Raw genomic sequence first — 20823 nt, 5'->3', positions numbered from 1 at the left:
CTTGCATAAACCACGAGGTGTTCGCAGTGTCGTCTAAGGCAGTTTGTACCGCCACAAATTCACGAAGAATGTCCAGACAGCGTGATGCAGTAATCGTTTCGGATCTGAAAAATGGGCCAATGATTCCTTTGGAAGAAATGGCGGCCCAGACCAGTACTTTTTGAGGATGCAGGGACGATGGGACTGCAACATGGGGCTTTTCAGTTCCCCATATGCGCCAGTTCTGTTTATTGACGAAGCCGTCCAGGTAAAAATAAGCTTCGTCAGTAAACCAAATGCTGCCCACATGCATATCGCCGTCATCAATCCTGTGCACTATATCGTTAGCGAATGTCTCTCGTGCAGCAATGGTAGCGGCGCTGAGGGGTTGCCGCGTTTGAATTTTGTATGGATAGAGGTGTAAACTCCGGCGCATGAGACGATACGTGGACGTTGGCGTCATTTGGACCGCAGCTGCAACACGGCGAACGGAAACCTGAGGCCGCTGTTGGATCACCTGCTGCACTAGCTGCGCGTTGCCCTCTGTGGTTGCCGTATGCGGTCGCCCTACCTTTCCAGCACGTTCATCCGTCACGTTCCCAGTCCGTTGAAATTTTTCAAACAGATCCTTTATTGTATCGCTTTTCGGTCCTTTGGTTACATTAAACCTCCGTTGAAAACTTCGTCTTGTTGCAACAACACTGTGTTCTAGGCGGTGGAATTCCAACACCAGAAAAATCCTCTGTTCTAAGGAATAAACCATGTTGTCCACAGCACACTTGCACGTTGTGAACAGCACACGCTTACAGCAGAAAGACGACGTACAGAATGGCGCACCCACAGACTGCGTTGTCTTCTATATCTTTCACATCACTTGCAGCGCCATCTGTTGTTGAAAATTGTAACTACTGTAATTTCGAAAGTTTGTCCGCCTGAAAATGTACTGTTGTCCCAAGCATATTGCAACAAACGGTGTATTTCTATCGCTGCTCGTTTACTTTTTATTGCCGTTTCAAATATACCGGTGTTTTTTGAAACACCCTGTATATACAGCATGAGAAAGCAAATTCTACTGCAAATATTGTTTGATAAAGTAGTGATACTGCAAATATGCTTGTAAAGCATTTTCAGAGAACTTCGTGTCTAATTTCTTTTATATAGTCAGGCATTTAGTCGGATTTAAGCATATGTTTTTGTTTTTCTTGGTGTCACATCCATGGCAACAACAGATTTTGTGATCATTTGGCTAATTCTGTCATTTTTCTACAATACCTGTAAAAAATTTATTAGAAGTGTAAACTACCTCTAAATTTTTTGAGAATAGTATCATTAAATGAATAATAAATTGACCTAAGTCAGTATCATATTGCCATGAAACGTATAGCACCAATAAGTTGGAACATCTTGTTTCATTAAAACCTTCAAAGGGGCAAATAGGGTCACTTTTATTGGAAACTTGAAAGCTCACAGTAAGATGTAAAATTATATTTACAAATTTATCACACTACAGTAGTGAGTTTAAAACATGCCACAAATTTACCTGCCTAATGTTTATGAACTAACCTACCATCCTATTATCTTACCTAAATTAATATCAACTGTTATGAGTAATGAAAATGTCTGTTTTTAAAAGCATTACAAATTTGTTAAAATAAATTATGTATGTGAAATGTTTGTTCTTGTTAATTATTGCTTTGATACCTGGTTCTTGCTATACTACACTTCAGTTAGGAATGAAGTGAAAAGTGAAAAACATCTACTGATGTTTATTCTTGGTATATTCAATTCTCTCTGTGTGTGTGTGTGTGGGGGGGGGGTTATTAGGACAGAGAGACCTTGGTATAAATTCGTGTTGTACAGAAAGCATAAAGCTAAAGAAATTTTAATGTTTATCAAGTAGTGCTTGTTGCTGATTTGTGGAAACTACCTGTAGTACACTGTTTGATGATAGTTTATCTCAGGTGTTGCAGATTAAGCCAACAAACACATGTGGGTACATACAAAAAAGTTTTAAATACTACTGTCCTGGATACAGGGCCCCTTATAAATTGAAATTGTGCTTTTAATTTGGAAATTCATTTCCTTTTATCCAGTTCCTTCTCCATCAGTTCCTTCTATTTGTAAATTTAGGTGCTCCTTGACAGTTAGGGGGCTAGTAGAGAAGTAAACTAGTAATCCAAGATGGTAAATGTTCAATTTTATATTGGAACTACTTCGAATATACAGTGAGTATAAAATGAAAAAAATACAGAAATTAGATTATGCATTTTGTAGTGTCATCGTCAGACACAAACCAATATATATATTGACAGAGTGTACTTTTTTGACTTCGTACCCTTGTGAATGTCTATTAAAAATTACTACACAGTCAGTACCCCAAGTAGAAATTTTTCCGTTGTGGAGAACACTGAAATGATGTAGCAGTTCTTCCAAAAAACTAATAGCCCTTATTCCATAAACATAATATCTACATCAACACTGACTTCCTTCAGTGACAGGTAAGTGACAAGTTCTTGTCAAACCATAGGTGAGATTTTTGTTTTTGGTAGAACTGACCGCCAAACAACTACAAAAATATGTTAAAAGTTACTTTATTTTGCACAACCTGTTTCGAGGAAACCGCTTCCTCATTATCAGGTGCCTTTTCCTAATTGCAATGAATAAAATATGCAAGGAAAACACAGGTGAGAATTTGCTTCTGACAATTCGATACATCAAGGTTTGTTCAAAACCAAGAACGTAATAATTCCTGTCTTAAAGTATTTAATAGAAGCAATTTTATTATGCCTCGTAGAAACAACGTGGCGTTTATGCAAAACAGGAAATAAGGTACATCTATTACATTCAGGTGATTGCCCTACAAGTCTTGTCAAAACAGTGGCGTAATGCACAACTTCATCGAAATCATTCTGTAGAGATGAGCATCTTCTGTAATTAAATTTTCACTCATTAAAAATGAAACACCTTGGACAAAAATCGGCGAAATATATCAGGAAAAATATCGGCTGCTGACATTTCCTTTCGTGTGAGGAAAACACACCTACTGAAAGCAAAGGCGGTCTACCTATATTTCTCTGCGCCTTGCGTGAATGTGATCTAGAACGGAAATGCCTACGACACGTCTATCTTTTAACTTGTTTCGATCACTGTGATTTGAATATTTCGCTATCTGTTAGAAATGTTCATACACTTACAAATAATGTTATGAATGGAATTCTATGTGAGAGCCTGTCGAAAATTGTCTGTAACTGCATTTCAGAAAAAATTCTGATCACATTCTTTACTTTAGTTCATGCAGTTATTGTGTGGTGTAATTACTTTACTGGTTACTGGTGACAAAAATGAACCACAAGCAAAAAAATCTAAAACCACATACATCAAGGCGTAAACTGTGCTTGGTTAGTAAGCAAACAAATTGAATAAACTCTTAATTGGGATGCATATGTTTTATTTGTCATGCTGTTTTTCAGCTATTAAATACGTATGCCTACAACTGTGTTCTTGATTGCTAGGTTTCTAAGTATATCTTGCATCGAAATTTACCAGTATTAAGAAATCCAGTATATGTGTACCCAGCACAACTTTAATTCATACAAAACCTTCACGGACGCATTTTAGACAGAGGTGCTATCTGTTCTGAAGTGACTAGATGTTAGGACGCTGCAGGTCACGTGACATCCTCTGTGTGACGTACGCGGAGCGGCCTGTCTTTCTCGTTTTCTCGTTGGCCACGGTGGCAGCACCGGTGACGTCAAGTGGCGCCAGGGGCAGGCGCCACGTTTGAAACTGCCGCTCCCACGTCGCGCATCTGTCTTTGCTTTCGTCCCCATGCCCTGCTGAGTGTGTATCCCTGGTCTCTATTCAAATTTTTGTTGTTTAAACGAATCTCGATCGCTTCCTTTACAGCGGAGTCCCAATATGTAGACGTATGAGCCAACACTTTTGTATTTTCGAACTGTATTTTATGCCCGTTTTCTAGGCAACTCTCCGCTATGGCCGACTTGTCAAGCTCTCTTTGTTTTATATGGCGCTTGTGCTCAGTACAACGCTCCGCAACCGTGCGAATTGTTTGTTCAATATACAGGGTGATTCAAAAAGAATACCACAATTTTAGGAATTTAAAACTCTGCAACGACAAAAGGCAGAGCTAAGCACTATCTGTCGGCGAATTAAGGGAGCTATAAAGTTTCATTTAGTTGTACATTTGTTCGCTTGCCATTTCAGCCAATAAAGTTTTTGGTCCCTTTTTCTTCGAAGGTGCTACTGTAACTCGACTACAGTATCTGGAGATGTTAGAGAATTGGCTGTTCCCTCAGCTCGAACAAGAAGCACAACAATTCATATTTCAGCAGGATGGAGCGCCACCACAGTGGCACTTATCTGTCCGTAACTACCTGAACGTCAACTACCCGAGGCGATGGATCGGCCGCCAGGCAGCCCGTGACAGAGCACTTCACCACTGGCCTCCAAGAAGCCCTGATCTTACCCCCTGCGATTTTTTCTTATGGGGGTATGTTAAGGATATGGTGTTTCGGCCACCTCTCCCAGCCACCATTGATGATTTGAAACGAGAAATAACAGCAGCTATCCAAACTGTTACGCCTGATATGCTACAGAGAGTGTGGAACGAGTTGGAGTATCGGGTTGATATTGCTCGAGTGTCTGGAGGGGGCCATATTGAACATCTCTGAACTTGTTTTTGAGTGAAAAAAAACCTTTTTAAATACTCTTTGTAATGATGTACAACAGAAGGTTATATTATGTTTCTTTCATTAAATACACATTTTTAAAGTTGTGGTATTCTTTTTGAATCACCGTATCCATTCACAGGGTACACCACACACACCGGACACTCGAAGAGCAATGTCGTCTTTAACAGGGCGCAACATATCTCGTATGTTGGGGGCGGGTCGGAACACTGGTCTTAGCCCATGTTTCTGCAGCAGACGTCCTAACTTACTGCTAGGTGCTCCACAGTATGTCAGGAATACTGTCCGTTTGGTCTCTTCAGTGAACTCCTGACGACGATGACGGAGATGCCCATCGAAGGCTCGAGGATTTTATTCGAATTGACGCGGCTGGAAAACCGAGAACGTTTTATTCATGTATGCCGTCGCGAAAGACTCCGAGGACACAGATTTTCATTGCCGACGTTCCATTATATAGCTGACTGCTGTCCATATTCAAAATTGCGGATACATTTAATGTACACATACTCGATGGTGGCCGAATGCCGCATTCAGTACTTAGACTGCCGTTGGGCATAACTCACGAAGACTTACCTATTTGTAACGCCAAAATAATAATAGCGATCGTGGAAGAATGTTGCAGCAGTGTAAGCTGGTGGTCGGAGACGAATGTACAGTGTCTTACAAAAGAGCAAATGAGTCACTATATTGTACCATGCAAAATTTTAAAAGTAACCAAACAATCGTAGGAATGGTGGTCGTATTATTGCTGGCGATTTTAGACAAACTCTGACCGTGACAATAAAGGCGCTCCGGCAGACGAAATAATGCATATTTAAATGCGTCAGCCTTATGGCAACATGTGAAAAAACTAAGTTTCACAAGAAAAATACGCGTGCAACTACACAATGACACAGAATCTGGATAACATGTGGACGCTCTTCTGAAAATCGGCGAAGATCATGTCAAAAATGGTTCAAATGGCTCTGAGCACTATGGGAGTCAACTGCTGAGGTCATTAGTCCCCTAGAACTTAGAACTAGTTAAACCTAACTAACCTAAGGACATCACACACATCCATGCCCGAGGCAGGATTCGAACCTGCGACCGTAGCGGTCTCGCGGTTCCAGACTGCAGCGCCAGAACCGCGCGGCCACTTCGGCCGGCTGAAGATCATGTCGATACAGATGCCAAGGACATGATTACATAACATCGTGAATTCTGTAATATTTCTCACAGTACAGCAAATTTGGTGAGCAAAGTTTATCCTGAACCTCAATAAAATAGGGGAAATAAAAGTATGTCTGTGCCAAAGGGCAATTTTGGCGCCGACTAATGAATTTGTAGCACAGAAAAACGAAACAATGATGTCACAAGTGGAAGAAGGTTTTGTAGAGCACCACTCTGCCGATAATATTATAGACACTGAACAAGTCACCTCTTATACAGTAGAGTTTCATAACTCTTTGGAATTATCAGGAGTGTCTTTTCATAAATTCAGGTTAAAGGCTGGTGTTCCAGTCTTATTAATCAGAAATAGTGATGCAAGCAGACTGTTTAAAAGTACACACTTACAAATTACACATCTGGGGTAAAATACAGTATTATTAGAGCTACTATAATTAGCGGCTCAGCGAAAGGTGAAATATTTTGATTCCACATATCTCAATCATACCGACGACTTCGCTTTTTAAGTTTAAAAGACTGCCATTCCCGCTAAAAATTGCTTTTGGAATGACCACAAATAAAGCCCAAGGACACACACCCAAAGTTTCTGGAGTGTTATTAGAAAAAAAAATGTATTTTTCTTTTGGACAACTCTATATGGTGCGTTCACGTGTATCGAACCCAAAAAATTTGTAGCCCTTCAAGAAGAAGACAAGACCAAAAATACTGTTCGGACAACTGTGCTAAGATCTTGTAACAAATAATTCATGAGAAAAAAACTGTAATTCTTTTAACTAAGAATCGACATACGACAAGAAATAAAAACACATTCGTTATGTACGTATATACTAGCAGCACAACTACTGTAGGGATTTTGATACGATTTCCACAAATAGGCAGACTGGCTCATGAGATAAGTTTGTGTGTATAGTTTATAACAATAGAAAAAAATGGTTCAAATGGCTCTGAGCACTATGGGACTTAACATCTCAGGTCATCAGTCCCCTAGAACGTAGAACTACTTAAACCTAACTAACCTAAGGACATCACACACATCCATGCCCGAGGCAGGATTCGAACCTGCGACCATGACTGGGTGTTGTGTGATGTCCTTAGGTTATATAGGTTTAAATACACTGCTGGCCACCGTAAATGCAACACCAAGAAAGACAAGAGGTAGCACAACAAGATTTATTTTGTAGATAACATTTTGACCAAGTATCAAATGATTACGTTTACAGACGTCTGTGACATGTGGTTCCTGCCAGAATCAGTAGCCAGAGTAGCCGCCATTGTTGGAGATCACCGCTGCCACACGTCTCGGCATTGAGTCAAAGAGACGTTGGATGTGTTCCTGGGGTACAGCAGCCCAAGCAGCTTCCACACGTTGCCAAAGATCATCTGGTGTGGCAGCTGGGGATGTAATCTGGGTCACTCGTTGAGCAACCATGGACCACATGTTTTCTATCGGCGAAAGATCCGGAGAGCGAGCCGGCCAGGGAAGCAATTCAATCTGGTTATTGACGAAGAACCTTTGGACAATGCGTGCCACGTGTGCTCGCGCATTATCCTGTTGAAATATGGCTGTGGCCGAGCCCTGAAGGTAAGGAAGGACAACTGGCTCCAGCACCTCGGATATGTAGCGCCGGCTATTTAAAGTACCGGCAATGCGTACTAGAGGCGTGCGAGAGTAATATCCAATACCGCCCCATACCATAATACCCGGTGCAAGACCAGTGTGGCGGTGCATAATGCAGCTGTCCAGCATCCTCTCTCCACGGTGTCTCCACACTCGAATCCGACCATCGTGGTGCTGCAGACAGAAGCGTGCCTCGTCAGTAAAGACAACGTCATTCCATTCTGCCGTCCACATCCGACTGTCATCACACCATTGGCGACGGAGACGTCCGTGGTTCTGCGTCAATGGTAGACGAAGCAATGGACGTCTTGCGGACAGACCACTCTGCTGTAAACGGCGTCGAATGGTACGCGCAGACACTGGATGATGCGTTACACACGCAATGTGCTGTGCTATGGTTCGGGATGTCACTGAGCGATCCGTCACTGCCATGCGCACAACTTGCCTATCAGCACGTGCAGTGGTGCACGGAGGTGAATGCGATCGACCACGTCGGTCCGTCGTACCCTCCTGCATCCAACGGTCACATATCCGCATTACAGTTGTTTGGTTTCGTCCAACACGACTAGCGATTTCTCTGTATGATAATCCACAATCTCGGTAAGCCACTATCCTTCCTCTGCCGAACTCGGATACTTGATCAAACGATGTTCGCTGTTGTCTACGAGGCATAACTGATCGTCTTGTGAAACAACCACAAGGTAAACACACGTGCCGAACGTACACTCATCGAAATCGCCAAGCCTTAAATGGCGATATGAGGTGGCGCCACAGGCGCGCGTGATGTGCGTCTGCGCTGAAATTCTAATCAGTTGCATATCTCATCGCTGCAAACCCATTGTGTAAATTTCACTTGATTCGGATGCTTCCTTCAGGGTGTTGCATTTACGGTGGCCAGCAGTGTAGTTCTAAGTTATAGGGGACTGATGACCATAGATGTTAAGTCCCATAGTGCTCAGAGCCATTTGAACCGAACCTGCGACCGTAGCGGTCGCGCGGTTCCAGACTGAAGCGCCTAGAACCGCTCGGCCACCAACGGCCGGCCTGTAACAATAGAAATGATTTATGTGCAAGATATGCGTAGTTACCTGTCCCATATTTAATTGGAGTTTGGAGTAACATCTGGTGGCAGTTATGGGAGCTGTGAGCTGGTCAGCCACAGAGGAGGCGGTATGTGGCGGGAAAACCAGCAAGGTAAACATGTGATGCAACTCCAGAGGGCAGTGAAGGTTAACCAGAATCTATACATATTCATAAGCACTTAAAGTACCATACCGTGTTTTTATGTCTGTATGCAAAGGCTAACCACAGGGATTACTGTAGGGATTTTGATACGGTTTTCAATCATAGATAGACAGATTCACGAGGAAGGTCTGTGTGCATAATTTACTATATCTGCGCCAGACAGGTCGTCCAGCCGTAGATACGTACAAGAAAACCACACGGCAGTGGGAGTTTTGTAATTTTTTACAGTGATCAGCCAGAACATCGACCACCCGCCTACTATCGATATAAACCCGTCCAGGCGATGGCAGGGTCACCTGCCGAAGAAAGACTGCTAGCCAGACACACGCAAGGTGCATGTGGCATCAGTGAGCGTGCTGTCCGTGTGTAGAATGGGGAAGGCGCGCGATCTGAGTTTGACCGAGAGCAGACTGCGATGGCCCGGAGGCTCAGCACGAGCGTTTCGGAAACTACACGACTTGTCGGGTGTTCGAGGAGTGCTGTGGTGAGTGTCTTCGACACGTGGCGAAAACGAGGTGAAACTACGTCCGGACGTCGTGGAGTTGGGCGTTCATCCCTCATTAGAGATTCCGGACGTCGTAGGCTGGGCAGACTGGTGAAACAAGACGAGCTGCGAACTGCAGCGGAACTGTCATCAGACTTTAATGCTGGGCAGAGTACAAGTGTGTCTGAACACGCAGTGCACCAAACACTCCTAACGATGGGCCTCCGCAGTCGACGACCGATGCATGTGCCAATGTTAACATCACGACATCGGCACTACATCTACATCTACATGGATACTTTGTAAATCACACTTAACTGCCTGGCAGAGGGTTCATCAAACCCACCTCCAAAATAATTCTCTATTATTCCACTCTCGAACAGCGTACAGAAAAAACCAACATCTATATGTTTCCGTACGATCTCTGCTTGCCCTTATTTTATTATGATGATCGTTTCTCCCTATGTAGATCGGCGTCAACAATATATTTTTGCATTCGGAGGAGATAATCGGTGATTAAACTTACGTGAGAAGCTTCCACCGCAACGAGAAAGGCCTCTGTTTTAATTATGTCCACCCCAAATCCTGTATCATGTCCGTGACACTCTCTCCCCTATTTCTCGATAATACAAAACGTGCTGCTCTTCTTTGAATTTTCTCGATGTACTTCATTAATCCTATCTGAAAAAGATCCCACACCGCGCAGCAGTGAAGAAGGACAAGCCTTATCTAGGCAGTCTCTACAGTAAATCCGTTGCATCTTCTAAGTGTTCCGCCATTAAATTGCAGACTTTGATTCGCCTCCCCCACAACATTTTCTATGTTTTCTTTCCACTTTACGTTGTTTTTAATTGTAAGTCCTAGGAATTTATCTGAATTTAAGGCCTTTAGATGTGATTGTTTAACGTGCAACCAAAGTTTTAGGACACATGTGGATGACCTCACACTTTTCATTATTAAGGGTCAATTCCCAATTTTCGCATCATACAGATATCTTACCTAAATCGTTTTGCAATTGGTTTTGATTTTCTGATGACTTTTCTGGACGATAAACGGCAGCATCATCAGCAAAAAACATAAGACGACTGCTCAGATTTCCTCCTAAATCGTCTATATAGCTAAGGAACAGCAGAGGGTCTATAACACTCGTTGAGGATCGCCAAAATCATTTCTACTACGACTGAAATGGGCACGTGACCATCGGCACTGGGCGTTGGCGCAGTGGCAGAACGTTGCGTGGTCAGATGAAACCCGATACCTTTTTTCAAGGGGAACAGTTCCTTGACACCTGTACTGCGGTACAGAGACAAGCTGGCGGCGGCTCCATTATGCTCTGGGGAACTTTCATGGATCCAGGGGAGGTGATGCAAGGCACCATGACGGCCAACGAGCATCGTACACTGGTTGCAGACCATGTACACCCCTTCATGACGATCGTGTTTCCTGACGGCAGTGACATTTTTCAAGAAGATAGTGCGCCATGTTACAAGGCCAGGAGTGTGATGGAGTGGTTCGATGAACACAATGGGGAGTTCCGATTGATGTGGTGGCCCCCAGCTCACCAGATCTGAAGCCGATCGAACACGTCTGGAATGTCATTGAACGTGGCGTCAGAGCTTGTCGCTCCCTCTCCGGAATTTACGGGAATTAGGTGACTTGGGTGTGCAGGACCTACCAAGGTCTCATGCTTCCATGTCACGACATGTCGCCGCTATTATCTGTGCCATAGGTGGACATACGGGCGATTAGGTGGGTGGCCATAACGTTCTGGCTGATCAGTGTATATTTATGGCACGTGAAGTTCAGAACTAAAATATCAATAGTCCAAAGCAGTTCTATGCGACTCTCAAAAATTCTCGAGAAAATTGACTCTGAAGTTTTCTGAGCGTCTTTAATACAGCAAAGAAAGGTTGGCTGTTCGACAGACAGTGTGGTTTTGTGGTAGAATTCTCACCTGCCCTGTATGAGGCTTGGGTTCGATTCCTGACCAATGCAAATTTTTAAATGTGGGTGCGTGTCCTACAAGCATTTCCTTGAAGTGTCACTGGATGGAACCTACGAGGGCAGTTCAATAAGTAATGCAACACATTTTTTTTCTGAAACAGGGGTTGTTTTATTCAGCATTGAAATACACCAGGTTATTCCCCAATCTTTTAGCTACACAACACTATTTTTCAACGTAATCTCCATTCAGTGCTACGGCCTTACGCCACCTTCAAATGAGGGCCTGTATGCCTGCACGGTACCATTCCACTGGTCGATGTCGGAGCCAACGTCGTACTGCATCAATAACTTCTTCATCATCCGCGTAGTGCCTCCCACGGATTGCGTCCTTCATTGGGCCAAACATATGGAAATCCGACGGTGCGAGATCGGGGCTGTAGGGTGCATGAGGAAGAACAGTCCACTGAAGTTTTGTGAGCTCCTCTGGGGTGCGAAGACTTGTGTGAGGGCTTGCGTTGTCATGAAGAAGGAGAAGTTCGTTCAGATTTTTGTGCCTACGAACACGCTGAAGCCGTTTCTTCAATTTCTGAAGAGTAGCACAATACACTTCAGAGTTGATCGTTTGACCATGGGGAAGGACATCGAACAGAATAACCCCTTCAGCGTCCCAGAAGACTGTAACCATGACTTTACCGGCTGAGGCTATGGCTTTAAACTTTTTCTTGGTGGGGGAGTCGGTGTGGCGCCACTCCATTGATTGCCGTTTTGTTTCAGGTTCGAAGTGATGAACCCATGTTTCATCGCCTGTAACAATCTTTGACAAGAAATTGTCACCCTCAGCCACATGACGAGCAAGCAATTCTGCACAGATGGTTCTCCTTTGCTCTTTATGGTGTTCGGTTAGACAACGAGGGACCCAGCGGGAACAAACCTTTGAATATCCCAACTGGTGAACAATTGTGACAGCACTACCAACAGAGATGTCAAGTTGAGCACTGAGTTGTTTGATGGTGATCCGTCGATCATCTCGAACGAGTGTGTTCGCACGCTCCGCCATTGCAGGAGTCACAGCTGTGCACGGCCGGCACGCACGCGGGAGATCAGACAGTCTTGCTTGACCTTGCGGCGATGATGACACACGCTTTGCCCAACGACTCACCGTGCTTTTGTCCACTGCCAGATCACCGTAGACATTCTGCAAGCGCCTATGAATATCTGAGATGCCTTGGTTTTCCGCCAAAAAAAACTCGATCACTGCCCGTTGTTTGCAACGCATATCCGTTACAGACGCCATTTTAACAGCTCCGTACAGCGCTGCCACCTGTCGGAAGTCAATGAAACTATACGAGACGAAGCGGGAATGTTTGAAAATATTCGACAAGAAATTTCCGGTTTTTTCAACCAAAATTGGTCGAGAAAAAAAATGTGTTGTATTACTTATTGAACTGCCCTCGTAATTTTAGTCATTATTTTCCTTGTTTCTTTTTTTTAGTTCATATCGAATACTTACATCACTTAATTATAAAACTAATCAAATATACGTTAAGTAACACCTCTATAATTGCCATTTTTATGAAAAACGCACATATTCTTATGTATAGTTAGATATTGCATAAAAGATTCAGTTTTCGTTGCAAATAGAAACAATTACTCATCTTTAATAAAAGATTATTGATAAAATCTGCTTAAATTAAAAGAAATATTACATATTAATTTTTTCAGTCTTTTAGTAAATTATTCACTTAAATGTTCGTAGAATATGCACATTTATTTAAAAGTTTACCACAACTGGTAAACTAACCTTTTCTGCTTTGTTGCAGGTGAGTATTTTACCACACAGATATGCACGCCATCAAGAAAGTATCCTTGTTCAAAGGTATTAATGATGCTCGAGAAACATCAAAGTCGATTTTCTCGTGAATTTTTGAGGGCTATATCGAACTTCTTTGGCCTATTGATATTTGAGTTCTGAACCTAGGATAAACATTTTAAAAAATAAAAAATCCTATTCCCGTGTGGCCTTCTTATTGGTGCTGACCGAAGCTAAGCGAAGCGTGTCACTAGTCTTAAAATAAAATTTAAAAAACCAGAAAACCAAATGAAACGTGACATTTCGCCAGAAACCGTTTGACAAAACTATAGCTGTGTAAAATGCAAAATCGCTGTCATTATGGAACATTTAAAATAAAACAAAGATACATTAATATAAAATGGCCGGTCATAACATGAAGAAAGAAGAATACGTATTAACAGATGACATGCACGACTTCCTCTCATTTTAGGATAAAGTGAGGATCTGTCGAAGGGAATGACACAGAGCAGCAGAGATAAAAAAATATTGAAGATGAGCGCATACTTGTCTCTTGTGGATCGTGAACAGCAAGAATAAGAAGAGAATTTCGATTTTGATATTTCTGAAGCGATTTAATCAGGGTATGGTCTGATTTGTCCTTATGAAGAGTACTACTGCCACTAATGTATTACCTACTGTCTTCTTTCAGTGCAGTAAATATTCGTGACCTTGTAGACTATATGCTATTTATTAAACTCTATAGTATAAAAAGAATTATACCCACGACAGTTTGTAGGAACAGCGTATTGCTGTCTTAAGCATAATTTCTTTCACCTTGCACGTCTATAACTTCTGTATCTTTGTTGGATAATATTTTTCTGAAGAGGTATTCTGTGCAAGGGAATACAGAGGATAATTTTTTATCAACTTTTTTAATAAACGCCACTGGAGTTCGCTACCTGTAAGCTTTGTTTATGCATTTGACGGTGGATGCTACTCAATTTGCTCAGAGTTCCAGTAAATTATGTTCTGCAGTGTGGCTCTTAATAGGTGTAGGCCATACGTGCACATAGATCCAGGCTGTATAAGGCTGTGTTTTATGTAACAGTTTATAATGTTTTCTTTAATAGCAGTTGATGCAACAGGCAATAATTTCGTTAGGCGATTTACCTGCATTTGCTTTCGCGATAAATAGTCGAGATTTCCATCGCAATTGGAACTGCAGATTCCTCCTCGGAAAGCATTACGTATTACATTTATCTGCCAATCTATGAGGCTATACAAACTATTTTGTTTCCTGTAAACTGATTCCTCCTTCGCTTCTTTGTAGCAGAATTGCATAGTTATAAACGAAAAGCACAAAATTTTAATAACACTACTGAACATAGACAATTTTGTGCTTCTCATTTACAGTTGTTTTGTTTCCTTTCAATTACATCATATAACACACTGCGAGAGTTAACAAACACACACTGGGCTACTAGCAGATACATATTTATTTACATATTTGTTACAAAATAAGTTTGTAACCATGTCATCAGCATAATTTTAGTTTAGAGCTTCTGATTTTGCAAATAAATTGTTTAGTATTTCATTGAAATATATGCCTCGACATTCTACAAAATAATTTTAAACTTACGCTACTTCTTTGAAAGATATATTTTGTCATAAGTTTCACTAAAAGTGCTATGAGAATGAGTTCTCCAAATGCAAAATAAACTGTGATGTTAAAAATACCAGCTGCATGGTTACATTTATGTGGCACAACATGGACACTCAATTAAATAATAAATATTTCAGTTATCTGAGTAACTTTCATCCTGTGTCTCTGAATACTTCTTATATATACTCAGCATGTTTGACTGAATGTCACACTTTTTACTTCTGTGCAGTAATACCAAACAGAAACAGTAATTTGAAAATATTCTTCAGCAATGAATGGTAATGGTGAATTCACTGAGTTTTTAGTAATGGAAATATTATTTTCATTTTATAATATGATCCATTTAATAAATTTTAGAATAAATAGCTCTAAAACATTATCCACTTACGATTCTCAGCTGCAGTTCTTAATTCGTTTCTAAATATTTTACTAAAACATGTGACCTGTATGGGGTACTTTTCATTGACTCTTTTGAACTGTTGTCACTCAGAAAAGCCTCTCACACAAATTTAACTCTTTGATTTACGATTTTTATGTCTAGACAAACAATAAATATTTTATGAAACGATTTGAAGATTCAGTGGTAAAATAACAGTACTGAAGTAACATCAATCCATGAATGATACGAGAGATCACTGAAATTATAGCAAGACTATTTGGATTGCATCCCAAAGCGCTGCAGTATCTGCAACTTCCTGTTAGATGGATTTCTGATGCCTCTGCTACATATTCAGACAACGCTCACAGTGTTGCAAGATTCACATTTCTATGTGAAAAGCTCTTCAGCTGTTTTGCATCGAATGATTCGACAAATTATTTGCCATAAGCCATCTCCACGATGTACTAGAACAAAGGCACTGCAGAAGGTGTTGCTGCAATGGCAAAAAGAATACATATTAGAAATCATAAATTATCATATTATCATAAATTCCTAACTATAGATTACAAACCTATCTATAATTATAATTTACAAATATTTTCTTATAATGGTGAGCACAATGCAGCAGCCCCATACAAGATGGCAACTTTTAGTGTTCTATAGATTATAGCATTTAATTTCAACTTACTTAAATGTACGTAAATCATAATTAATACACTGACACATACAGTCCTATAGACCATGTTCCCCAAAATGTCTGTGTCATCGGAATCAGACTCTTGTTTGTTAGCCTCCTTCCTAACAGAATATCTTTACATGCAAAGATACAAATGCAGCAGTCTGGTGTTTATACAGGTAAAAGTAGTACATGTGTCGGAGTTCTAGAATAGAGAACACGTTTTTTAAAAATTTCCCAATTTAAAACCAAGATTTCAGTTTTGCCATTTCATTTATTTAAAAATCTAATACATGTTTTTCTGTATAAATAATTTCTCTAGGATTGTGATTATCTATATCTACAAATAAAAATCTCATTTATTTAAAACATCAAAGTCTAATAAATTTTTCTTTACAAATAAGCTCCCTAAGATCATGTATATCTATATCCACAAATCACACTATCATTTAAAAAAAATTGGAAGCTAATAAAATTTTCTCGTTATAAATAAGCTCTGTCGAACTTCGTCTAGCAATATTATCGATTGAAATTTTCAAAGGAACATTTGAATTGTAAACGCTTTAATTTTTTTAAATTCTAATTTTACCTATATAAAATTAAAAAGCAAATCAAGAATGTACTCAAACGTTGAGCTATTTCAAAACTTAGAAAATTATTGTAAAGAGACACATGAATTAAACTATGGCGATTTAGAAAATTATTGTAATGAAAAATGTTATTCAAATGTAACTTGACAACTCTATGGGAATTTATTGATTATTTTAATACGAAATAAATGAAGAAGAGGGAACTAAGATATCAAAATTTAAAAGAACAATTTTTAAAATGAGAAAATTGAAAAATCCTTCTAAGCTTAATAAAGAAAAATTAATCAATCTTATTCTAATCCTGTTGACGATATTAATAATAATGATTACGAACTGAATAAACAATCTTTAAAAGAACTTCAATGTTCTAAATTTAATAAACAACAGTTAATCGATATTACCAAAAAATCTGAGAACAATATTGTTAATAATACAACGAACTGATTAAAAAATCTTCAAAAGAATTTCATCAAACTCGTAAAACAAAAAAATTAAAAAATTTTCTAGATTTAATAAAGAACAATTAATCGATCTTATCACTAGATCTCAGGGAAATATAATAACATTGATTAAGAGAATTATTTTCGGTAGTCTCTAGTAGATAAATATCAAGCAGTTAAGCAAAAAGTTAACAGAAAAATTTACCTGTTTTCAATTTTCTAGATGATGATGATTTTTTCATATCATCTAAACGAATTTATAGGAAAGCTTTTGCTTTTAAATGAAAAATAATAACTGATGGAATTAATAATAACCATATTAATGATGAATGACAAGTTTTTTAGTCAAATTAAAGAAGAAGTAATAACAAAATTAATAGGTATTTTAATACAAAGAAGAGAGGTTATATATTATTTGAAATATTATTGTATTTTTAAAACCAAAGACGAAACACAAAATTTAATTTAAGAACATGTAAAAAAGTTTTATTAAGAACAACTAATTTGGTAAATTATAATAAAAATCCTGAAGTAAACGAATTACTGAACTGTATGGAAAAAATCTGGTTGGTCTCTAAATAAATAATTTAGATTTACGTGTTAGTAGACACAATCCAATTTCTGAATCTTCTTATATCGATTTACCAAAAGAAATTCCTCCTTTCCTTTTCCTTTCGGCCTTTGTCCCACTTCAAAGTGGGGTCGACCATGTTAGAACGGATTTGGCAGTGTTACTTGCAGAGGGGAGCAAGATGCCCTTCCTGCCACCAACCCAAACCCCATTGGATGAAATTAGTGTACCCCTGCTGTCTGCACCTAGTGTAAGCCATGAAGTAGTGCAAACATTTTCAGATGTGTGCAACTCGTCTAACTGAGGTGGAATATGGGGACCAGCCTGGTATTCACCTAGCAGGTTATGGAAAACCGCCTAAAAGCCACATCCAGGCTGGCCAGCATACTGACCCTGGTCGTTAATCCACCAGGCAGATTCGATTCAGGGCCGGCGCGCATACCCGAGTCCAGGAAGCAGCGCATTAGGCTCTCGGCTACCCTGGTGGGTGATTTACCAGAAGAAATTAAAGCTCAAAACGCAGTAATTAATGTAAATAGCACAGACCAAAAATTTCTTTATTCAATAAAATCAGCTTTACATCCAGCAGATCGTGGTGACGAAAGAGTTAGTAAATATAAGAATAGTGGAAAGGAATTGGACGTAATTTTTTAAATAGAGAAAATTAATTTTCCTGTTCAGTTAACAGATATTCCAAAATTTGAAAGCAAGTCAAAATATCAATTACTGATTATGCATATGACGAAAAATTTATGTATATACTCTTCATCATACAAAAATAAACAAGAGAAACATGTTTATCTTCAGTTCATACAGGATAAAAATAATTCAAATATTGTTGGGTAAAAAATTTATCTAGGTTAAATAGTTCACAAGCAAGTGAACAGAGTGGATGAATTTATCCATGTGATAGATGTTTAAGATATTTTCATTCAGAAAAAATTAAACAATGATAAAAACGCTTGTAAAGTAATAAAGAAGTAAAAATAAATATGTCTATAGAAAGTGAAAAAACTTATTTTAAAAATTATTATAATTCAGTACAGGAAACTTTTGTAATTTATACAGATTTTGAATGATTTTTAAAAAATGTTGAACATGTCAACCAAATCCTTAAAAAGCTTATATTAATGAATATCAAAAACGTATTTAATTTTCATTTAGTTCTCTCCTCCCGAACAGGCGATGGAGGACCTATGGTACCGACCAGCTGCCGTGTCATCCTCAGCCCACAGGCGTCACTGGATGCGGATGTGGAGCGACATGTTGTCAGTACACCGCTCTCCTGGCCGTATGTCAGCTTCCGAGACCAGAGCCGCTACTTCTCAATCAAGTAGCTCCTCAGTTTGCCTCACAAGGGCTGAGTGCATCCCGCTTGCCAATAGTGCTCGGCAGACCAGATGGTCACCCATCCAAGTGCTAGCCCAGCCCGACAGAGCTTAATTTCAGTGATCTAACTGGAACAGATGTTATCACTGTGGCAAAGCCATTTCATTTAGTTAATATGTTATAGTCTGAAAGTGGCCATAAGACCCTGTAGAGTGTACTGGCCAAGATGCAGCAAAAAAGTTAAAACAAAACTCTAAGAAATTGTTAAAACGTATTATCGATATGTACAGATGATAATGACGAATGAAGATAAAATAAATTTTAAAAATTCAAAAACTTGGTTAATTTGTGAAAAAGAATTTACTGTTGGTGAAAGAAAGGTATGAGATCATTGTCATTTAACAGGAAAATATTGAAGAGCTGCACATGAAGATTGTAATATTAATGATAAAAATCTATCTTTTGTTTCAGTTTGTATTCATAATTTTGCAAATTATGATGTTCATTTGTGTATCTATGAATTAGCAATAGAAAATCGAAATATTGGCGCTATTCCAAATAATGATCAAAATTACATTTCTTTTAGTAGACACATTGAAGATGGATTAACATTAAGATTTTTTGATACATTTAAATTTATGGTCTTAAGTACTGATCAATAAGCTCCTAAATTTGCAAAAAAGAATAATTTAGAGACACAGCAAAATATTTTAAACATGAACAATAGATTTAATAATTAAGAAAGAAGTTTATCCCTATTAAGATACTAATTCTGAAGCAAAATTACAAAAAAACCCAAATTATCCAAAAAGAATGTTTTTATTTGAGAGTTAATAAAGAAGATGTTTCTGATAAATGTAATCTACAAGCAAATCGGGGTTGGAAAAAATTTGATTTTTAAATATTTGAAGAATATACAAGATTATATAATAAACTTGATGTTTCGATTTTAGCACAAATTTTTGAAAATTTTAGAGGCACTTCAATTAAATCTTATAAACTCGATTCAACTTGGTGTTTTAGAGGACCTGGTACATCTTAAGATTCTATGACACAAATGAAAAAGTTGAATTAGATTTACTAGACGTTTATGACATGATTTTATTTTTTGAAAAAGTATGTTGAGGTGGACTGTTAAACGATATATTAAATCAAATAATAAATATATGAATTTTTTTAGCCAGATAAACAATCACATTATACTGCATATTTAGATGCAAATAATTGCTATGATTTGGAAATGCCACAATTTTTACCTTATAAAGATTTTAGGTGGTTAGAAACAAAGTGTTTTATATGTGATAAAATACTTAAAATAGCAGATTATTATAAATGTAATTATATTTTAGAAGTCGATTTAGAATATGCAAAAAATTACATGATTTTCATGAAGGTTTAGTACCAGAAGGAGGAAATAAATTACTAACAACATTAAATAATTAAAAAATATATTTTATAATATAAATAATATTACTATAGGAACCTTAAGCAACATTTAAATCTTGGTTTAAAATTAACAAAATTCATACAATCTTATCATTTGAACAATCAGTTTTCTTAAAGAAGATGTATTGATTTTAATACAACAATTGGAATGTAAGCCCAAAATGATTTTCAAAATGTATCTTAAAACTGATGAATAAATAAGTACTTGGGAAAATGATGGAAAATATTAGATATAGACAAAATATTAAAATAATAACAAATCCAGAAAAATAGACGAAATTATTTCAAAAACAAATTATGAACATGCTAGTGTATTTTCAGAATATCTAGTTGCAGTTCACATGAAAAAATCAATAGTATATTTAAAGAAATCATAATGGAATGAGTGTTCTAGATATTTCGAAAATAAAAATGTGTGATACTCATTATTATTTAATGAAGCCCAAATACAGGGAAAATATTGATTTATCTTATATGGATAAAGATTCTTTTAATTATGATCCAAGAACTAGTAACATTAATAAAGATATGAAATCTGTGATAAACGTTTTGGAAACAAATGATTACTCACAGGTAATAATTATGGAATTCCACATGTAAATAAGAAAGTTTTAGGAATAATCAAAGGGGAAAATTTTGGAAAAAATATGATACAGCATGTTTGTTTAAGACAGAAATGTATTCTTATAATGTTGTTGATACAGAAGAGAAAAAGTCGAAAGAGTTAACAAAATCTGTTGTAAAAAGTGAAATTAGTTCTGATGATTAAAAAAATTGTTTAGATAACAAAA

The 20823-nt window shown here is 38.3% G+C and overlaps 1 protein-coding gene across 1 annotated transcript in view; it reads right to left on the bottom strand.

Moving 5' to 3' along the window:
- Window positions 1–14481: 14481 nt before the first annotated feature.
- LOC126249801 (uncharacterized) overlaps window positions 14482–20823 on the bottom strand; it is a 224965-nt gene continuing 218623 nt past the window's right edge. The window contains exon 3 of the mRNA XM_049951494.1: window positions 14482–15473. Within this exon, the coding sequence (XP_049807451.1) occupies window positions 15445–15473 (29 nt within the window). The 3' untranslated portion in view covers window positions 14482–15444. The remainder of the gene's footprint in view (window positions 15474–20823) is intronic.

This window comes from Schistocerca nitens, chromosome 3 (genome assembly GCF_023898315.1).
Source record: "Schistocerca nitens isolate TAMUIC-IGC-003100 chromosome 3, iqSchNite1.1, whole genome shotgun sequence".
Classification (NCBI taxonomy): Eukaryota; Metazoa; Arthropoda; class Insecta; order Orthoptera; family Acrididae; genus Schistocerca; species Schistocerca nitens.
The sequence above is the reverse complement of the archived record's forward strand: the minus strand, read 5'-3'. Positions and strand labels throughout refer to the sequence as shown.